At 34.6% G+C, this 18,944-nt stretch overlaps 1 protein-coding gene across 3 annotated transcripts in view; it reads left to right on the top strand.

The window, feature by feature from the left end:
• WDR33 (WD repeat domain 33) overlaps positions 1 to 18,944 on the top strand; it is a 72,738-nt gene that overhangs the window by 46,049 nt on the left and 7,745 nt on the right. For all 3 annotated transcript variants that reach the window (XM_070944947.1, XM_070944946.1, XM_070944948.1), the window contains exons 8-18: positions 7,105 to 7,231; positions 8,144 to 8,298; positions 8,697 to 8,775; positions 9,204 to 9,314; positions 10,212 to 10,306; positions 10,836 to 10,922; positions 11,156 to 11,295; positions 12,434 to 12,586; positions 13,071 to 14,072; positions 16,303 to 16,405; positions 16,995 to 17,463. In XM_070944947.1, the coding sequence (XP_070801048.1) occupies positions 7,105 to 7,231; positions 8,144 to 8,298; positions 8,697 to 8,775; positions 9,204 to 9,314; positions 10,212 to 10,306; positions 10,836 to 10,922; positions 11,156 to 11,295; positions 12,434 to 12,586; positions 13,071 to 14,072; positions 16,303 to 16,405; positions 16,995 to 17,463 (2,521 nt within the window). The remainder of the gene's footprint in view (positions 1 to 7,104; positions 7,232 to 8,143; positions 8,299 to 8,696; positions 8,776 to 9,203; positions 9,315 to 10,211; positions 10,307 to 10,835; positions 10,923 to 11,155; positions 11,296 to 12,433; positions 12,587 to 13,070; positions 14,073 to 16,302; positions 16,406 to 16,994; positions 17,464 to 18,944) is intronic.

The following is an 18,944-nucleotide window of genomic DNA, read 5'->3' as shown; positions in this document are numbered from 1 at the left end:
TCATTTCACAAAATGTATTTTTGTGAATTTTTAAAGAGGGCAAACAAATCTTAATTGCTGATTCTTGAACAGAGATTTCCACAACACTAATTACCAGGTTCAATAAAACTGCTTTAAAAGCATCCACATTTTCTGTTGCTGTAACAGTCACCAGACATAAATTGCTACGAATTAACATGAGATGCAAGCATCTATTAACTACTTTGTTTTTGTGCTGAAAAGATTATTATGTGTTGCACATTGCATTACCTTAAGGAGCATGACTGCTTCCATTGTCACTTTTTAAAATTTTTGTAATATTTGGAATTCTTTTATCTGATTTCTCAAATGATCAGTATAATGACTTGGATGTTATTATATTGGCATATAGACATGTTCATGAATTAATAAGATATTGTATTTTTCTGCATTAAGGATGCATTCCTAATTAAATGTAGGATAATATGTGGACATGCATCCATGTACTTTTTTTGCCTGATTCACTATATTTTTAAAAAATAGTGCATTCTGACAGAGAATTTCTTGTTGAAAAGATAAAATAATTATATGGTCCAGATTTTAATACACTGCTACTACTGCAACTACTAATACTACCAGTTTATACATTACATTAACTTAAGCACCATGATTGCTTCTGTCGACACTTAATATGTATACCTTTTTAAAAGAATTTTTATTAAATAATTTTCAAACAATAAAAGAAGGAAAAGAAAAAAATAGAATAAGAAGTAAAGATAAAAATGTGGAAAAAACAAAAAAGAAAGAAAGAAGAAAGAATAAGAACAATGCTCAGAAAATTAAATGATTTCTAACATTCTTTGCCAGTAGAAATTAACAAACTTATTATTCAACCGCTCTCCTTAACAACAAAAATCTCTTCAGCTCCTTGTTTAGCATTTTTCTGCCATGAGATCCATAAATTATCACTTCACTTTTTTTTATTTTCAGCAAAAAATTCATAAAAGAAAAAAGTAGTTTTGTTTTATCCTTAGCAAACAGGTCAGTTTTGCCATTTCTGACAATTCTGACATCTTCACAACCCATTCCTCCATTGGGGAAATTTCAGTATTTCTCAACTGCTTTGCATATAAAAGTCTTTCTGCAGTGATCATGAATAAAATCAATCTTCCGTGAGTTCTTTTTTAGTTAGCTATCTGTAAGTTCCAATAAGAAATGTTCTGGTTTTTTCTCAATATTAATCTTTCAGACTTTTTTTGTATTGTATCTATTGTATCCAGAATTTTCTAGCTTTTTCACAAGTGCACCATGCATGGTAAAATATCCCTTTATGTTTTTCATATTTACAATACTGATTTGAGGTACCTTTAATTTGATACTTTCTCTTGGTCATATACCAATAGTACATTGTTTTATAAATATACTCTCTTAAATTATAACACAATGTGAATTTCATTCCATTTGTAGGCATCCCATTTACACATTTGGGTATTATAATTCATAGCCCATTTTATCATTACAGTCCTTAACTTGTTTTTGTCATTTTCAAATCTTAATAAAACCATATACATTTTTTCAACCATATAATCATCATTTGTACATTATTCATTTTCAAACTCTGTCTTATGTTGCTTAGTTCCAATTACATTTTTATTTATTTTAAATTTTTCTCTTAATTGTGCATGTAAAAGCCATTGGAAAGTATACCCTTCTGCAGTCAATTGTTATATTGACTTCATATACAATTTTTATTCATGTAACTAATATTGGATCCATATCTTAGATGCCGTTACCAAAAATTAAGAAGTTTGGCCTTGGCTCCTGTGCAAGATATCAGCTATATTTGCACGCTATAAAGAAAGCAACATAGAATACATTCAGGAAATTTGTATTTAGGAAACATCACTGGTCTCATCAAGCTAAATTGTGAACATTTTAACAGAATAACAGAATTGGGAGGGACCGTGAAGGTCTTCTAGTCCAATTCCCTGCTCATGCAGTAAACCTCGTATCATTCCAGTCACTTCTTAAAAGCCTCCAGTGATGGAGTACCCACAACTTCTAAAGGCAAGCCATTCTACTGGTTAATTGTCATCATTATTAGGAAATTTCTCCTTAGTTCTAGCTTGCTCCTCTCCTTGATTAGTTTGGTTCCCAATAACATACCAGGACGATATTGTTAATATTATGCAAGAATGAAAGGAAATACATTTTGATGACTGTTTTTAGAAATATATTATTTGTTACTATAAATAATTAATACATTTGGCATCTTGGAGAAATGAATCACCATTTTGTTCTAGCAGTATACCTACCAGTCAGTATATATATTTAAGAATTATATAATAATAATTATTATTTATAATTATATTTATGGTATCTGCTTCCCATCTTGTGGTTCGAGGAGACTCTGAGGGCTTATCTTGAAATCCCATTAGTTGTCACTGGTTTATAAATTTTTCTTCAATGAACTAATTAATCCTTGGTACATAGAATAAATATTGTTTGTAGATAAAGCTTGGCTTGATTTTTTTTCCTTTCCATAGCAGTTTTGTGTCAATTTTGCTTGTAATATTTTATTGTAAAAATACATTTTTTACATTATAATCAGCATAAAATCATTTCATTCATTATATAACTATAAAACTAGTTCATTTTTATATCTGTGGTAATGTCCAAATGTATGTTCTGATTTTGATTTTTTACATTTACAATAGTTATTCAGGACATTATTTGTGAAAAGTGTTAAATTCTGGGGAAAAAATTCATCTGAAATTAACTTGTCTTTGAAAACAATTAAATTTTGCTTCAGTAGAGTATATCTCTATAGGTATCATAGTGGTCACCAGTCCTGCTTCCAAAGACTGACCTAATTTTAGAACCCTGAAGCTGATGTGGACTAGGTAATAGCTAAAGAGACAGACTATTATGCATATTAGCATTCTGCTCTATATTTTTTTCACCACCTGATTGTGCCTTATTCCAGACCAGCATGGCCTCTTGCCAAAAATCACTATCTTCCCTCTGTCAGTAAGGCCTACATTCAATGAAGCCAGTTAGTGTCAGTTATGAACGTTGCTGTCAAGCCATGAGATCTGTCCTATTCATCCTCTTCCTCCCCTAGAAAAGCTTGTGCTTCTCTTGATTTCTTCAGCAAACAGATTTTTAGGATGGCACACATTTTTGGCCTTCAAATTTAACAGCTACCTCAGGTGATAGAAGACTTGGTGTATCAGTTAGTCCAAGATGGTATCACCTCTCCAGGTCTTACTTCTGATTATTCAACTTTTGCTGAAGCCATCTTCTGTGCCATTGACTTATCACTACATTTGGAATCTTTACAAAGCAAAGAGAAAGGATGCCATTTCTTATTCCAACATCTATCATCTAACTTTTATACTGTAAAGTGAAAGTAAACATCACTTTCAGCTCCATTCTGTATCCCTGGACCAAGGATGCCGAAAATTAGATATGTCGGATATAAAAAAATCTTCAAACTTTACTTCACCTATACCAGTGGTCCCCAACACCTGGGCCACAGTCCACTACCGGGCTGTGGCCTGTTCAGAACTGGGCCGCATGAGCAGCTGGCTGGCACATGCACATGTAGCTCAATTTGCATGAGCATGCATGGCTGGCATGCACGGGCACAACTCAACTTGTGTGAGTGGTGGCTGGTGTGCACATGTAGGCTGGCTCCCCTATCCCTGCACCGGGCCACCAAGCTGTAAAGGTTGGGGACTGCTGATCTGTACTGTACTATGTATAGCAAAATGGCATCATTATTTCGTAAGGGAAGTCATCCCATTCATATCTTATTTGCTAGAAGACAAGAAGATATTTCAGGTTTTTAAAATAGAAACAGCTTGCTTTGTTTGTGATTAATTGTCATTGAATTTGGCATCTTCCATTGTATTATATCACCCTGGTTCGCACCACTAATAGTGGAGTCATAAGTCTTTGATGAAGGACCTTCCCTCTTATGAGAATTAATTGTAGCAAACTTGTTTTTCAGTGAGGATAGATTATTCAATATAATAGTGATGATACCCTGGGCAAGGTTTCAAAGCTTAGTACAACAATGTACAAATGGGGACTGCAGCAAACCTGCTTCATCCCATCTTGCTACCATCTATGGTCCCACTTCCAACTCAGTTAAAAGGCCACCAGTCAAGTCAGATGGAACATTTGCTCTTGCCTCTGGTCTGAACCCAGTACAAGGTAGTCTTTGACTTACAATTTTTTGTTTCATTTGAAATTAGAATGACACTGAAAAAAGTGACTTACAACCGATCTCCACGTTTACAAGTGTTGTAGTTGATCACAGTCATGTGATAAAGGCACTTGGCAATCAGCATGTATTTACAAAGTTTGCAGTATCCAGGGGTCACATAATCGCCATTTGCAACCTTTCTAGATTAATGGGGGAACTCATATTCACTTAAAATTTGCATGATTCACTGAACGGCAGTGATTCACTTAACAACCATGGCAAAAATGGTCATAATAAGGTGCAATTTGCTTAACAATTGCCCTAGCTTAGCCACAGAAATTCTGGCCTCAATTGTAGACATAACTTGAGGACTACCTGTGCAATATTTTTAGTTAGTTAGTTGCAACCCGCGTTTATTATTTTTTAAATACATAATTCAAGACAGCAAACATACCTAATACTCCTTTCTCTTCCTATTTTCCTCAAAACCATAACCCTGTGAGGTGAGTTGGCTGACAGAAAATGACTGATCTAAAGTGGGACTAGAACTCACAATTTCCTGGTTTTAGCTTGATGCCTTGACCACTAATCAGACTGGCTCTCAACATAGGGATAGACATCAGTTCAAGGGTCTGAGCAGTATTTTGTCCTTCATGTTTCTTCATAGTACCTTTTAGGTGACCACCTCACTTAGTAACAAGAGCTCAGTAACAATGACTAAGTTTGCCTTGTTTCTAACATTCCATATACACCAATTGTATATATATTTTCGCAGCATTGACCTTTCATTTCCACTCTGGACTCAGTAACAGTTGGATGTTCTTGTCTTGCGGTGACTAATATATCATAGTCATCATCACATACATATAAATGAGTGTGTTTTGTTTTTACACAATTGTATTTTTTTGGAGAAAAAAAAATCTATGCTACAAGTTTGGTGAGCACCTCTTTATAGATAGTGTTACCACATAAAAGTTTATATTCTGCACAAAACACATACATGTGTTCCAAATGCAAACATGTTTCAGCTGATAAGTTACACTTAATTGTACTAATCTGTTTTTATATTTCACTCCTTTTTGAAATATAATGAATAAAAATTCTCAAAAGCTTAAATTACAATTCAGTACTACTTTGTTTGGGAATAATCTCTAATGGAATCAAAGGGATTCTCTTCTAAGTATCTAAAGGATCTTGACCTACTTAAATGTTTTAAAGTCTATGCTTAGTGAATGGATAGATTTGAAATAGTTATTGGAATCTGTTTAAAATAAATTATCTAAGAAAATATTATTAAAACTGACCTGTTTGACAGTTGCCTATCCTGAAAACATCATATATTTTGCTAGGCTACTGTTTTATTGCATTCAATTGCCGATATGAAGATTAACAAATTGATGAATAACATTGCTTATTTTTTGTTTTCCATATGAAAAGATTCTTAATTTAATTAGGTTTTTCACCTTCCACATAACAACTTGCAGGAGTTCTTATTTACTTATATTCCTGCAGTCACTAACATTCCCAAGGTATTTCATTCTATGCATGCCTATGCTCCCATCATTCTGTCCCCTGCAATGTCATGCAGAGCTCAGAAAGAAAGAAGGAAGGAGTAAACCACAGAAATAAGAATGTAGATCAGAATGAATGAATTCATCCCATTCACCATATCTCTTCATTATTTGTTTATTTATTTATCAAATTTAGACACTGCCCATCTCACTATTTTTTATCTATCTATCTAAAATAAAATAATAACTTTATTGTCATTGTACGTGTATACACAGTATACCCATACAACGAAATTCACTTAACACCCAAAGACCAAGACCAAGTCTATTACACTTCCACCCATCACAAATTCCCCACCCCTAAACCACCCAAACATCCACACAACAGACCAAGTAATGCTGTCCAACAGCTATCTATCTATCTATCTATCTATCTATCTATCTATCTATCTATCATCTATCTATCTAATTTATTGTCCACCCATCTCACCAGAGGTAACTATTCAAGTAATTCTGGAAGATTTATGGATACAAGTGATAAAACCATACAAATGATTAAAAACTGAAAAATTATCCTTGTCAACTGTCCTTGCTTCCACAGTACCTGAAGTACATTTTTTTTCCTTTAATCTTTTTCTCTCAGTGAAAAAATATGAAGCTGAAAAAAAAGTTGGATTTAAGCACCAACAATCCAAAACATACTTCCAAATGAATCATGAAGTACTGATAAAAAATATTAGGCTCTGTTCAGTTTTGTGTGCAACTATATGTCAATCAGAAGTAATGGGAAGCAGTTCATCAGATGTAGAGGGGTTTTATTGAGCTCTTCCAGTGATTTTGGATGTGCTTTACACTTAGGATTTTTAGTATTTAGTAGTACAGTATATAAAATAACAGCTACATTCATTTAACCCTACATTGATTGTATATTCATTAATCCCTACATTATTGGAGACCAATATAATATAAAATATTAAATACTAAAAGAAGTTTAAAAATAATTTTATAAACTCAAATCATATCATATTACATCATTTGGTTAGAATGATTAGAAAAATAATAATATGTTATAATAGTTCCCTAAATTTTTAACATATTTACATTTGCAATTACTTGTTTATTATATTTTAATAAGGACAAATTTTACTTTTTTTAAAAAAAATTGATTTATATGCCGCCCTTCTCCGGAGACTCAGGGCGGCTTACAGTGCGTTAAGCAATAACTATTTACTATTTCCCAAATACTTGGGAAATAAACAAGCTTTATGTAATTTGAAAATGTGCAAACTTATTTAAAGTTTATTAAAAGACCAGTAGAGCTTTTTCAGAGAAATTTGCTAATCCTTAATTTGGTTAGATTTTAATTACTATGGTTGCTGTGTGAAACATTTAACTAATTAATTGTTTTTGCACTGTTAAAAGGTCATGGTGCTGATGTCAAATGCGTTGACTGGCATCCAACAAAGGGGTTGGTGGTTTCTGGAAGTAAAGATAGCCAGCAGCCAATCAAATTCTGGGATCCAAAGACTGGCCAAAGTCTGGCTACACTGTAAGTGTAGTTGTTTTCTAATTATTTTTGTGCTTTTAACCATGTATACTTCTTCAAATTCTTTGGAAAAAATGTGGGAAACAATGCAATCATAAATGTTTAATGTCCCTCTTGATCGTGCCTTCAGTAAATACCTAGTCTAATATTGCTCAACCATTAATGCAGTCTTTGCCTCTTATAGCCTGGTTTTTAATGTAGAGTGACTTTATAACAGATAGTGGAAAATAAGACATTGGAAGTCTTTGATCTAATCTTCCATCTCCATAAAAGAGGAGGGGATTTCATTGGGACAAAGGTACTGCAAGGAAGTTAATCTTTTTCTCCATGCCATTTTCTCAATATTCTATTTCCCACTTACTAGCTAATATTCATGGAAAATACACTTGAAAATTTTGCTAAGGTGGGCTTGCATTGGAAAATATGAGAGCGGGATTAATCCTTATTCCCCAAGCAGTATGGTCCCAACACAATCCTGTCCCTTCCAGGCGTACTTTTGTAAAAAAAAAAAAAAAAAAAGTAGTGCAAAAGCCTCTCAGGAGCTTATTAGTACTTCTTAACCTCTGTGTTCCTTTTATGGCTATATAGAAAGAGTATGCTAAGGATGCTTGAATCAAATAATGACAGCCCTTATTTCAATAGCAATGTTTTATAAGCTTTTTCATCAGCTTATTACTTATACTTTTTAGGAATTTTATCTTGAAAAAGAAGTTAATATAGTTTCTACAGTACTCATCCCTTTTCTATTATGAGATTAGCAATTCTGACTTCTAGTAAAATAAAAACTTGAGCTATTTGAATTAAATGCTAAATTCTAAGTGAAACTGTAATTACATTTTGAGAGTCTTGTCAGTTTTGTGTAATTGTTACCATATTACAATCTGTACTGTTATTCATTAATGCCATTTCTTCCAGACACGCTCATAAAAACACTGTGATGGAGGTCAAGCTGAATCTCAATGGCAATTGGCTGCTTACAGCATCTCGTGATCATCTTTGCAAACTTTTTGATATCAGAAATCTGAAAGAAGAACTACAGGTCTTCAGAGGTCATAAAAAGGAGGCCACAGGTTAAAATTACATTTCTGTTGGTTGTTTTTGCTTAAGCCCATCCTAAATCATCAAACTGATGCAATTATAATTCTACTTTGTTTGCGTGTTTGTGCAGGTATATGTGCTATGAAATGTAATTGATGCTACAGTTTTGAATCATTTCACTTACCTCTGAGTAAAAAGGACATAGAACAGTTAAACTCCAAGGCATACTATGATAATGCTCTACACTTCCATTATGCTCATTACTAATCACTAACCTTCTCTGTCCTTCCAACATGCTGATCCCTGTTCTCCATGTTGGGCATCAAATCTCAAGACAGATTCTGTCATTTCTGATCTAGCACTGTATTAGAAAACAGAGAACAGAAAGTATATGTATTAATAATGTTTTCTTTTTTAATTGGTAATATAGCTGTGGCTTGGCATCCTGTTCATGAAGGTCTTTTTGCCAGTGGAGGATCTGATGGTTCTTTGCTGTTCTGGCATGTTGGGTGAGTATCTCATTCACATCATCAGATGTGAAATTGCAGCAGACATTCAGCATATTTTAATATAACTTTTTCAAGCTTCAAGATTTATGTTCCTAATTATTCTAAAAATCTAAGATAGCTTACTTGGTTTTTGGTATCATCAGATGTTAGATTAATTTTTCTTGTAAATATTTCTATTTAACCTTGGCACACATGGAAAGAATATCAATTATATGTAAAGGTTCTGTAAAAACTGGAAAATTAAAAAAAATCAGAACTCATAATTGAATAAACTTATTTTAAATCTGCAACAAGTATTTGTATTCAACAGAAAAAACATGCATTGACCAAGATTATCGACCTTAAGAAGTTTTATACAAGTTGGAGGCTTGTTTCAAAATGTTTAATTTATTTTTTTATTCATTTAACTACTGCTTTTTATGTTTCAGGGTTGAAAAGGAAGTGGGTGGTATGGAAATAGCCCATGAAGGAATGATTTGGAGCTTGGCTTGGCATCCTCTAGGACACATTCTGTGTTCAGGATCAAATGATCACACCAGGTATTTTGAGTGCAGTATGATGCTTGGTACTCTCCAAGAACATTTATCTCTTAATTAACAGATATCATCATCATTGTTCTCACTTCAGTAAGAGATAAAATAAGGCACATTTAATTTTATAAGGTTACTGAAAAATAAAAATGGGATTAGAAAAAAATATAATTCAGTTTGAATTATGAATTATAGAGAAAGGGTAACATACTTGCAAATATACATTTGGAACAATTATTTTTCATTAATTTTAGTAAAAATCATTTCAGTTATAAACCTACTGTAATTATCTGCAAACATCTAATTACGACAGTTTATATTTCAACTATAATTGGAAATAAATGATTTTTAGATTCATTCATTTAGATTTTTAGAAGAATATATTGTTGTCTACATTATTGCAATTTCTGGGCCTCTTCTTACTAGATTAATAAAACAAGAAAATAGCAGTTTTTCACAACACTCTCAAAAACAGTAATGCAAATCTACATTTTTAGCTTCATGTTTATTGAAGAACTTTTATTTGCTTATGTTTAAATTTAGTCAGATTACCAACATCTGTTTTTTATTTCCCTGGTATTATTCATACCTAAATATGGTATATACATACATTAATAAATGTATATTTTGATATCTAAAGAAATGCATTTTCCATCTGCTCTGTGTACAACTAACTGACAGTTCAATTCCATAAGTCATTATCGTTTGACATTGCAGAGTAAAAAAATGTAGAAACTAGTTCCATTCCCATTTGTGTGCTTCTTGTCTTGTCTGAAAGATAGCAATGACTCATCTGATGGCTAACCCTCAGTAGGAAAACACCTGACAGAGGAGGAGGAGGAGGGTAGATTTAATCCTCATAACAGACAAAAGAGAATATATTACCATGTAGTTTTATTTTGACAGCAAATTCTGGACCCGGAATCGACCTGGAGATAAAATGCGAGACCGATATAACTTGAACTTACTTCCAGGAATGTCAGAAGATGGAGTAGAATATGGTAGTTATTTTTGGTCTATACAGCATATTATAATTGTTTAAGATAGAATTTAGATTTGGATTATGAAAATTTATTCAGATCAAGTCCCTATTTGATATGGAAGAATCACTGGGTGATTTGGCACCACTTACTTTCAGTCCAGTCAACATTACTGGGTTGTTGTTGTGGAGGGAAGATGAAGAAAGACCATTGTGATACCTTGAGTTCCCAGAGAAAAGATGGCATACATGTACGACAATTCAAATTCAGAAGGGAGTATGCATGATCACAGACCCAATATTTATTCCATTCTTATTATCTTAGTACATCCAGTATAGATCTTGAGAAGGAAACGTGCATTTTCTTCAGTCTCTCTCTTTATATCTATCTATCTATCTATCTATCTATCTATCTATCTATCTATCTATCTATATCTATCTATCTATCTATCTATCTATCTCGATTGATACTAATGTTATAGAAAATAAATAATTTCAGCATGTTCCAAGGCAAACACTTCACTTGATAATTGTATTTTTTTTCTTCCTAGATGACCTAGAACCCAATAGCCTTGCAGTGATTCCAGGGATGGGAATTCCTGAACAATTGAAATTAGCCATGGAACAAGAACAGATGGGTAAGAAAGAAATTATGTGGAAATAATACATTTTTGGAAATCTATTACTTAAACACAGTGAAATATTACTGCTGAATAAACATGGATGACATTGCATTGCTACATCTGAAAATGATTTTTTTCTGAATAATAGGAACTGGGGAAATTACTTCTTTTTGTTTTGCCATCTTATTTGGGTGGAAAAATGTGAAATATAAAACTACAGAATTGATTGTTTCAACCTGTTTTTGAAGGGAAAGATGAGACAAGTGAAATTGAAATGACTATCCCAGGATTGGACTGGGGTATGGAAGAGGTAATGCAAAAGGACCAAAAGAAAGTACCACAAAAAAAAGTTCCCTATGCAAAACCAATCCCTGCCCAGTTTCAACAGGTTAGTATGCTTTAAATATTTTGATTGAAATGAGGTTACTGCTTTGACATATTGGTGTTTAATAATTATTTCACATGCCACTACCTGTTAGAATGTAAAAGACAGATGCATACTAATGAATGAACTCTTGATAATATAAAAGACACAGCTAAATTGAACATCTGTACTCAATATGCAATATTACTGATTTAGATCAATTGTCATTAGGCCTTTAGGTTCACTGTTCTTATATGGACAAAATAATGCAGTGGATTTCAATTCTGAAACTTCTTTCAACATTTTTCTGCCTACCTTGAAATTATGTATTTCAAAAAAATATTGCTTGCATTCCAAAGTCTTTTATATATAAAAGTTTTCAGAACACACAAAATATATGACATATAGATATTTGATAAATCTCAAACTATTTTTGATTAATCATTGCATTTGCATCCTGCCCTTTCTCTTGACAGATGAGACAGAACACATGGAGAGGGCTTCATTTTAATTTCACAAAGGCAGGAAACTCTCAGGGCTTGAAGCTTCCTTAAGTCTAATGCCCCATTATCTCAAGTCTTAGGGCTCTCTGTATCTTATAATTGTAATTACAAGTTTAAAAAAGATTGACCAGAGTTTAAGAGAAATGATGATTTTAAACTGTAAGAATCCACATTCTTCCTGTAACTTGGGGCTGACATAATTTGGATTTTGCCAAAGTTTTGTTCCCTCATTCATCATCATCCTTAGCATGATGCCAATTTTAGATACAATTTCTGTAGCAAGTACAGCCTTTACTGTACTAGAAAGTAAAATGGGGAAAGTATTGCAAGATAAGATTTGTAAAGATTTACTGATCTTTCTCTCTCTAACCTCTCTCTAACCCTAACCCTAACCCAGTGGTGGGATTCAGCCAGTTTGCACCACTTCAGGAGAACCAGTTGTTAACTTTCTGAGCAGTTTGGCAAACTGGTTGTTGGAAGAAATCATTATGGCAGAAAACTGGTTGTTAACCCTAACCCCAAATCACCAGAAGGCCGTAATATTTTATTGTCTTTCACTATTTTCTTCAGCATTCAGTAATACATAACTAATTTACTAATCTCAGTAGAATAAATAATATCAGTATTAGTATACCCAAAGCTTTAATTATTCTATTTAGGCTTGGATGCAGAATAAAGTTCCAATCCCTTCACCAGCTGAGCCTCTGAATGATCGAAAGGAAGATCTTAAATTAGAGGAGAAAAAGAAGACACAAGCAGAGATAGAGCAAGAAATGGCAGCACTTCAGTACACTAATCCACAGCTTCTAGAGGTATGTAAAATAAAATAAAATTAGTCATTGGCATTCTTCAAAACACCTATATCACATTAAAGAAATGGAAAACAGCAGTAAGGATGCTGCTAGGACATACTGTGTTATCTTTGGAGTTATAATACTTGTAATATTTGGGCTAAAGAAAACAATTGCTATTATTTTGAGTTGATTGGATGAGAAAGTATCCAGAAATATAGACTAAAGGCTTTGGAAGAAAAATAGAGTACTAAACCATTAATACTTAATATATGGATAGTGCTCATTTATTGTGTGTATGAGTACTGCTCCTGGCAACTCCTTTTTGTGATGCTATAACATTGTGATGTTCAGTCACATATTGCAGTCTCTTGCCAGTCAGATTTTCTTAATTTGTTCCAGTTGAACCAACAATTAAAAATAAAAACTACAAATAGAAATATTGGTTTCCATTTGTTCCTAACAATTTTAAGCATATGTGTAACTATATTGCTTTTTTCCATAGCAACTGAAGATTGAGAGACTTGCACAGAAGCAAGCAGAACAGAGTCAACAGCAACCTCCTCCGGGAGGACCTGTTCATGGACCCCAGCATTTCCCAGGACAAGGTCCAATGTCTCAGGTACCGCAAGGATTTCAGCAAGCCCATCCACCTCAGCAGATGCCAATGAATATGCCTCAGATTGGACCACCAGGGCCACAGGGACAGTTCAGGCCTCCAGGACCTCAAGGACAAATGGGACCTCAAGGTCTTTCTTTACACCAAGGAGGTGGTGGACCACAAGGGTTTGTTGGGCCTCAAGGACCACCACAAGGACTTCCAAGACCTCAAGAACTTCATGGACATCAAGGAATGCAGAGACATCCTGGTCCTCATGGGCCCATGGGCCCTCCAGGCCCACCAGGTACTACTGGACCTCAGGGTCACTTAGGCCCACAAGGACCACCTGGGCCTCAAGGTCACTTAGGTCAACAAGTTCCACCTGCACCACAAGGCCATTTAGGTCCTCAGGGGCCACCTGGTGGTCAGGGACCACCTGGCCCAAGGGGGATACAAGGGCCCCATGGAGTACAGGGAGCTCAAGGGATGCAGGGTCCTGTGTCCCAAGGACCTTTGATGGGACTTAATCCAAGAGGCATGCAAGGTCCTCCAGGACGAGAGGCCCAAGGTCCTGGTCCCCAGGGGATGATGATGGGACATCCACCACAAGAAATTAGAGGACCTCATGGTTTGTTGGGGCATGGCCCCCAGGAGCTCAGAGGTCCTCCACCTCAGGGTTCAATGATGGGACCTCCACAGGAATTGCGTGGGCCACCAGGTACACAAGGACAACAAGGACCTCCACAAGCTAATATGGTACCACCTCAAGGAAATATGCAAGGGCCACCTGGGCCTCAAGGACAACAGAATCCTTCAAGGGGGCCCCATCCTTCCCAGGGTCCTCCACCTTTCCAGCAACAGAAAACTCCTTTACTTGGTGATGGTCCTCGAGCCCCATTTGGTCAGGTATGTCTGGGAGAGGTAGTTTTTCTTGCATAATAATTTGTCAGGAAGAAAATTATATCAATTCAAAGTATATAATAAATTCATGTTATAAAGTAACAGTTATCTGAGAAAGCAATAATTGGGTCATCAGGTCCAGTTGGAAACAGTGTATTAATACTGTTGTAACTTCAGTACTAGCAAAGTTAACTGGAAATTAAGGGACACAGCTTAGGTTTCAAGTCATAAAAAGTTGATTTTATCATGGACTTGTAAAAATTCTATTCTAATCAGGGCTATGTAAAAGCACATTGCTAAGGGAACTCCAAATAATATTTTGTCTAACTGACCATGACAATACAATTTGTTGTTCTAAGCATTATGATAGTTGAACATCCAAAGGTTAGGAAAATCCAGAATTTTCTAATATTTCAGTAGTAATTGTTTAATTTATCTATGTCCAGGTGAATCATTAATACACTTTTAAATTTCTTCAATACAGGTAGTCCTCACTTAATGATGTTCATTGAGACTAGCAACTTTGTTGCTAAACGATGCGATTGTAAAGTGCAATGTCACATGATAGCAGTTGCAGCAGTTCCATTTGCCATCATTAGTTGAATCCAGCCTGGTTGCAGCACGGTCAAATGAGACATCATTTGTTACTTTCTGATGACTTCCCCTTTAACTTGGCTTATTAGAGGCTGGCAGTGAAATAAATGTCAATCAGGTGACCATGAGACGCTGCAAAAATTGTAATTGCAAACCAGTTGCCAAGTGCCCAAAGTGCAACCACAGGACACTGTGTTGGCTGCAGTTACAAGGAACAGCTGTAAGTGCCCTTGTTCAGCACTGTTGTAACTTCAGAGGGTCACTGAACAAGTGGTAGCTGAACAAGGACTACCTTATATTTGCATGTTGTTTGTAAAGCAGTACATTAAAAGCTTCTGTAGTTTGAAAATGATATAGGAGCTGGCATTTTGGTACTTTGTGTTTGTTGTATACAGTATAAAAACAAAGAAATATAGAAAACCGATGGCAGAAAAAGACCTAGTGGTCCATCGAGTCTGCCCTTTGAATTTATTTGTTTTTTGTTATTTATTGGTTGGTTGGTTGGTTGGTTGGTTGGTTGGTTGGTTGGTTGGTTGATTTTTATTGATTTTTATTTATTGATTTTTTATTATTTTATTATTTTTAATTTTTATCAAATGATGGACATTTGTTGATCCCAAGCATGTTTAGACTCAGTTATTGATGATTGATCCAGTACCTGCACTGGAAGTTGGTTCCAAGCTTTCATTATTCTTTCTGTGAAGTAAATACTTTTTAACATTACAGGTAGTCCTCAACTTACAACAGTTAATTTAGTGACTGTTCAAAGTTACAACAGCACTGAAAAAAGTGACTTGACCATTTTTTATACTTATGATCATTTAGCATCTCCATGGTCACATGATAAAAATTCAGACACTTGGCAACTGACTCATATTTATGATGGTTGCTTTGTCCCAGAGTCACATGATCACCTTTTGTGACATTCTGACGAGCAAAATCAATGGGGAAGCCAGATTCACTTAATTCAACTGTGGTGATTAACTTAACAACTGTGGCAAGAAAGATCATAATAAGGGGCAAAATTCACTCAACAACTGTCTTGCTTAGCGATAGAAATTTTGGGCTCAATTGTGGTCGTAAGTCAAGGACTACCTGTACTTTTGAACTTAAGTCATGGATGTCTCTGATATTAAATTAAATTTATTAAATAAATTTTAAGATTTGTTCATCTTATTTTTTTTCCAAGTCTCCCACTTGATTAGTAGGACAGGCCTGTACAACTTGTGGAGGGGAAAGGGACACATTGATAAATTTAAAACCATCACAGGCTGCAAAGAAATACCTAGCACACCGATCAGTGGAGCTGGCAATAACTGTGATACCTATTGGTGGTGCTTCCAGTGATCTTTGTATGTGTGTGTGTTAATTTATTGACTTTTTCAAAATGTGCTGGTGTGCTACACAGGGCTTGTTGTACAGGCCAGCTCTAAGAGGATGTACTGCTTGAGAACCATATTACCTTGTTTCATTATTCAAGAACAAGAAAAATAACTTCACTTTATTGTGACTATTTTCTGACCTTATTTACACAAACCCATAAGAGTAAGGCGGTAGTTTTTATGGTACCCATAAAGAATAGAAACTTATATATAAGTTTAATTTTTTGTTTCATTTCATCTCACTTAAATTAAACTTACAGGAAGGACAGAATCCCGGTCCTCCACCATTGATACCAGGATTGGGACAGCATGGAGGACCAGGTCGTCATGGCCCTCATAACCAAGGACCTGTTTCTAGTAAAGGTAATGAAATACATTGTTTGATCAGAATGGATGACCAAATCAATTGTGAATTGTGATTCCCTGAAGGATTGGGAGCAAATTGAGCATGGTTCTAGGTAGTGTTCACTGAGCTGCTTGCATTAGACCAGTCTAATAGGTACCTTGGATGCAGTCCAAAAACAACTGGAGCACCACTTGAACACTGTATGCATTGACAAATTCATCAGTCAATTGCTAAAGGCATCTTTATTTTTATCCTATATATATCTTCCTTATGAGAGTTTGAGGAAAAGACAGAATCATAAGTAGCTTGCTGTCAACCCTTCAAAACAGAAAACCAAAATCATGGATATTAATGTCCTGAAAACTAGGGAGAGTCAATTCTGAGATACTTTCTCAAATTACATTTCTGATGTGAACTCAGATTTTATTTATCAGACCATTGTCTAAACTGCAGCTCTTCCTCCTGTCTCAAAGTTATTCTGATAGCCTATTATACTTGCCTTTTAACAGCTGAGAGGGTTTTTTTTTTCATAAAACTGCAAAAGTACATATTTAGTGGACTAAAAAATGTTTTAAATATTTCAGTTATTTTTCATTCATTTTTAAGGTGATTCGCGTGGTCCACCAAACCATCAAGTTGGCCCACTCTCAGAAAGGAGACATGACCAGAATAGTGGTGGCCCAGATCATGGTCCTGAAAGAGGTCCCTTCCGAGGTGGTCAAGAATGGAATGATGGTAGAGACAATAGGGGTATGCAAGACAGAAGGGCACCTCATTCAGATTTCCATGATGACTTTGATCGAACAGATGAATTTCGTGAAGACTTTCATCCAGACAAGCGATTTGGGCACCGTTTACGTGAATTTGAGGGAAGAGGAGTTCCACCTCAAGAAGAGAAATGGAGAAGAAGTGGTCCAGGCCCTCCTTTCCTTCCTGATCACAGGGAATTCAATGAAGGAGATAGTAGGGGTCCAAACCGTGGACCTCCTGGGTCATGGGATGGACGGAGAACTTCAGATGAGCGATTCTCTCATGATCCAGAGGAAACACGATATCGAGGAAGAAGAGATGAAAAGTAAGAATTCTAATACTTTTATTAATTGAAAATTAAGCAAAATATTTTTTCTTGTTTCATATTTAAAGAAAAGTATTTAATTCTAATAATAAATGAGCTAGTTTAAATATTTGCACATATTAAAATTCCTATGGATGTCTCTATCAGATCAAAGTTATAAAAATGATTTTCTACAGCACTTATATCTTAGTACTTATCTCTGTAGTACCAAATAAAGGAATTGGGAAACAGATTTATTAGGAATACAGATCAGTCCCTTTGGTGAGAATGCCAACTGTTTTAACTTAAAGTTAGAGGTCTAACAATCAGACCTTTAATTATTTAATCTGTAACACTCCTCCCTTTCTCTGCTGATGAAGTTATACCAGCTGAATTTTGTAGATTTCATAGTGAAAAAAAGGTCTAGTTAAACTGGTATCAGGCTGAAGATGTTCGCCTTCAAACTACATTGTTAATGGCATATATAAATTTAAACTAAATCACTTTGAAAGAATGTTTCCCTGAAATATCTTCTTGATTTTGAGGTACAAATTTATAGATACATAAATAAAAATAATGCTATTACCAATAATTCAGCATTTTTATAAAAAATCCTATCTTCAGAATGTTGGAAAAATGAGCTCACCAACATTGAGTTAAGTATAAACTCCATTCTTGTAGCTATTGAGCTACATTTTATTAAAATCTGAATACCAAAATAGAAACATTTGTTTACAGCCTGATGATGAAAAAGATACAATGACTGAAGTTTTAAGATTTCTTTGTACTTTTTTTCCATAGTCCCTCTCTGAAACAGCTTTAATTGTTTGATATAAGAAGTGGAATACCAATTAAGTTAGATAATATTGTTAATTGAGTTAAAATAAAAAATTCTTGCATATAAAATAGCAACTTTTATACTATTGCACTGCTTCATGTTTACACTGTTGCAGAAATAATAGAATACTTTAAAAAACAGAAATAATTGGATTATCTTGTTCCCAGTTCTTATACAAGTCAAGATATTTGATGCTTTCCCCTAATTTTTTTTCTCAATATTCATTCATTTAATTTCTTTTAGGCATACAGGAACAAATTAAGGAAGGCAGATTCAGAAGCAAATAGAAACTTGTGTTTGTATTAATAGCTACTGCATAGTACTTCTTACATATTCTGTTTGATGTTGTGGCCTCCCTAAGAACTTACACAGTGTTCTGAGTAGATTTATGTTTGAACTGTAAGTTCATTTTGCCAAGCGCTTTGAAAACCACACAAATTCTTTAGTTCGCATATGTGTAGAAATCATGTTCTGACGTTCCAAGCTATGCAACAAGGAACTTGAGGCCTACAGCTACTTTTTCACTTTAGTTTTCTATTCACTCAACTCTCACCAAGCTAAGTATTCAAAAATTTACCTCTCTATACAACAATTTTAATAGACTTAGATATAACAAGATATGGTTTACATCAATGATACTTTGCTAATTTTGAATCTGGTTTGC

Source organism: Pituophis catenifer, unplaced genomic scaffold (genome assembly GCF_029215685.1).
Source record: "Pituophis catenifer annectens isolate HBS135680 unplaced genomic scaffold, rPitCat1.0.hap2 SCAF_6, whole genome shotgun sequence".
Lineage (NCBI taxonomy): Eukaryota > Metazoa > Chordata > Lepidosauria > Squamata > Colubridae > Pituophis > Pituophis catenifer.
The sequence above is the reverse complement of the archived record's forward strand: the minus strand, read 5'-3'. Positions and strand labels throughout refer to the sequence as shown.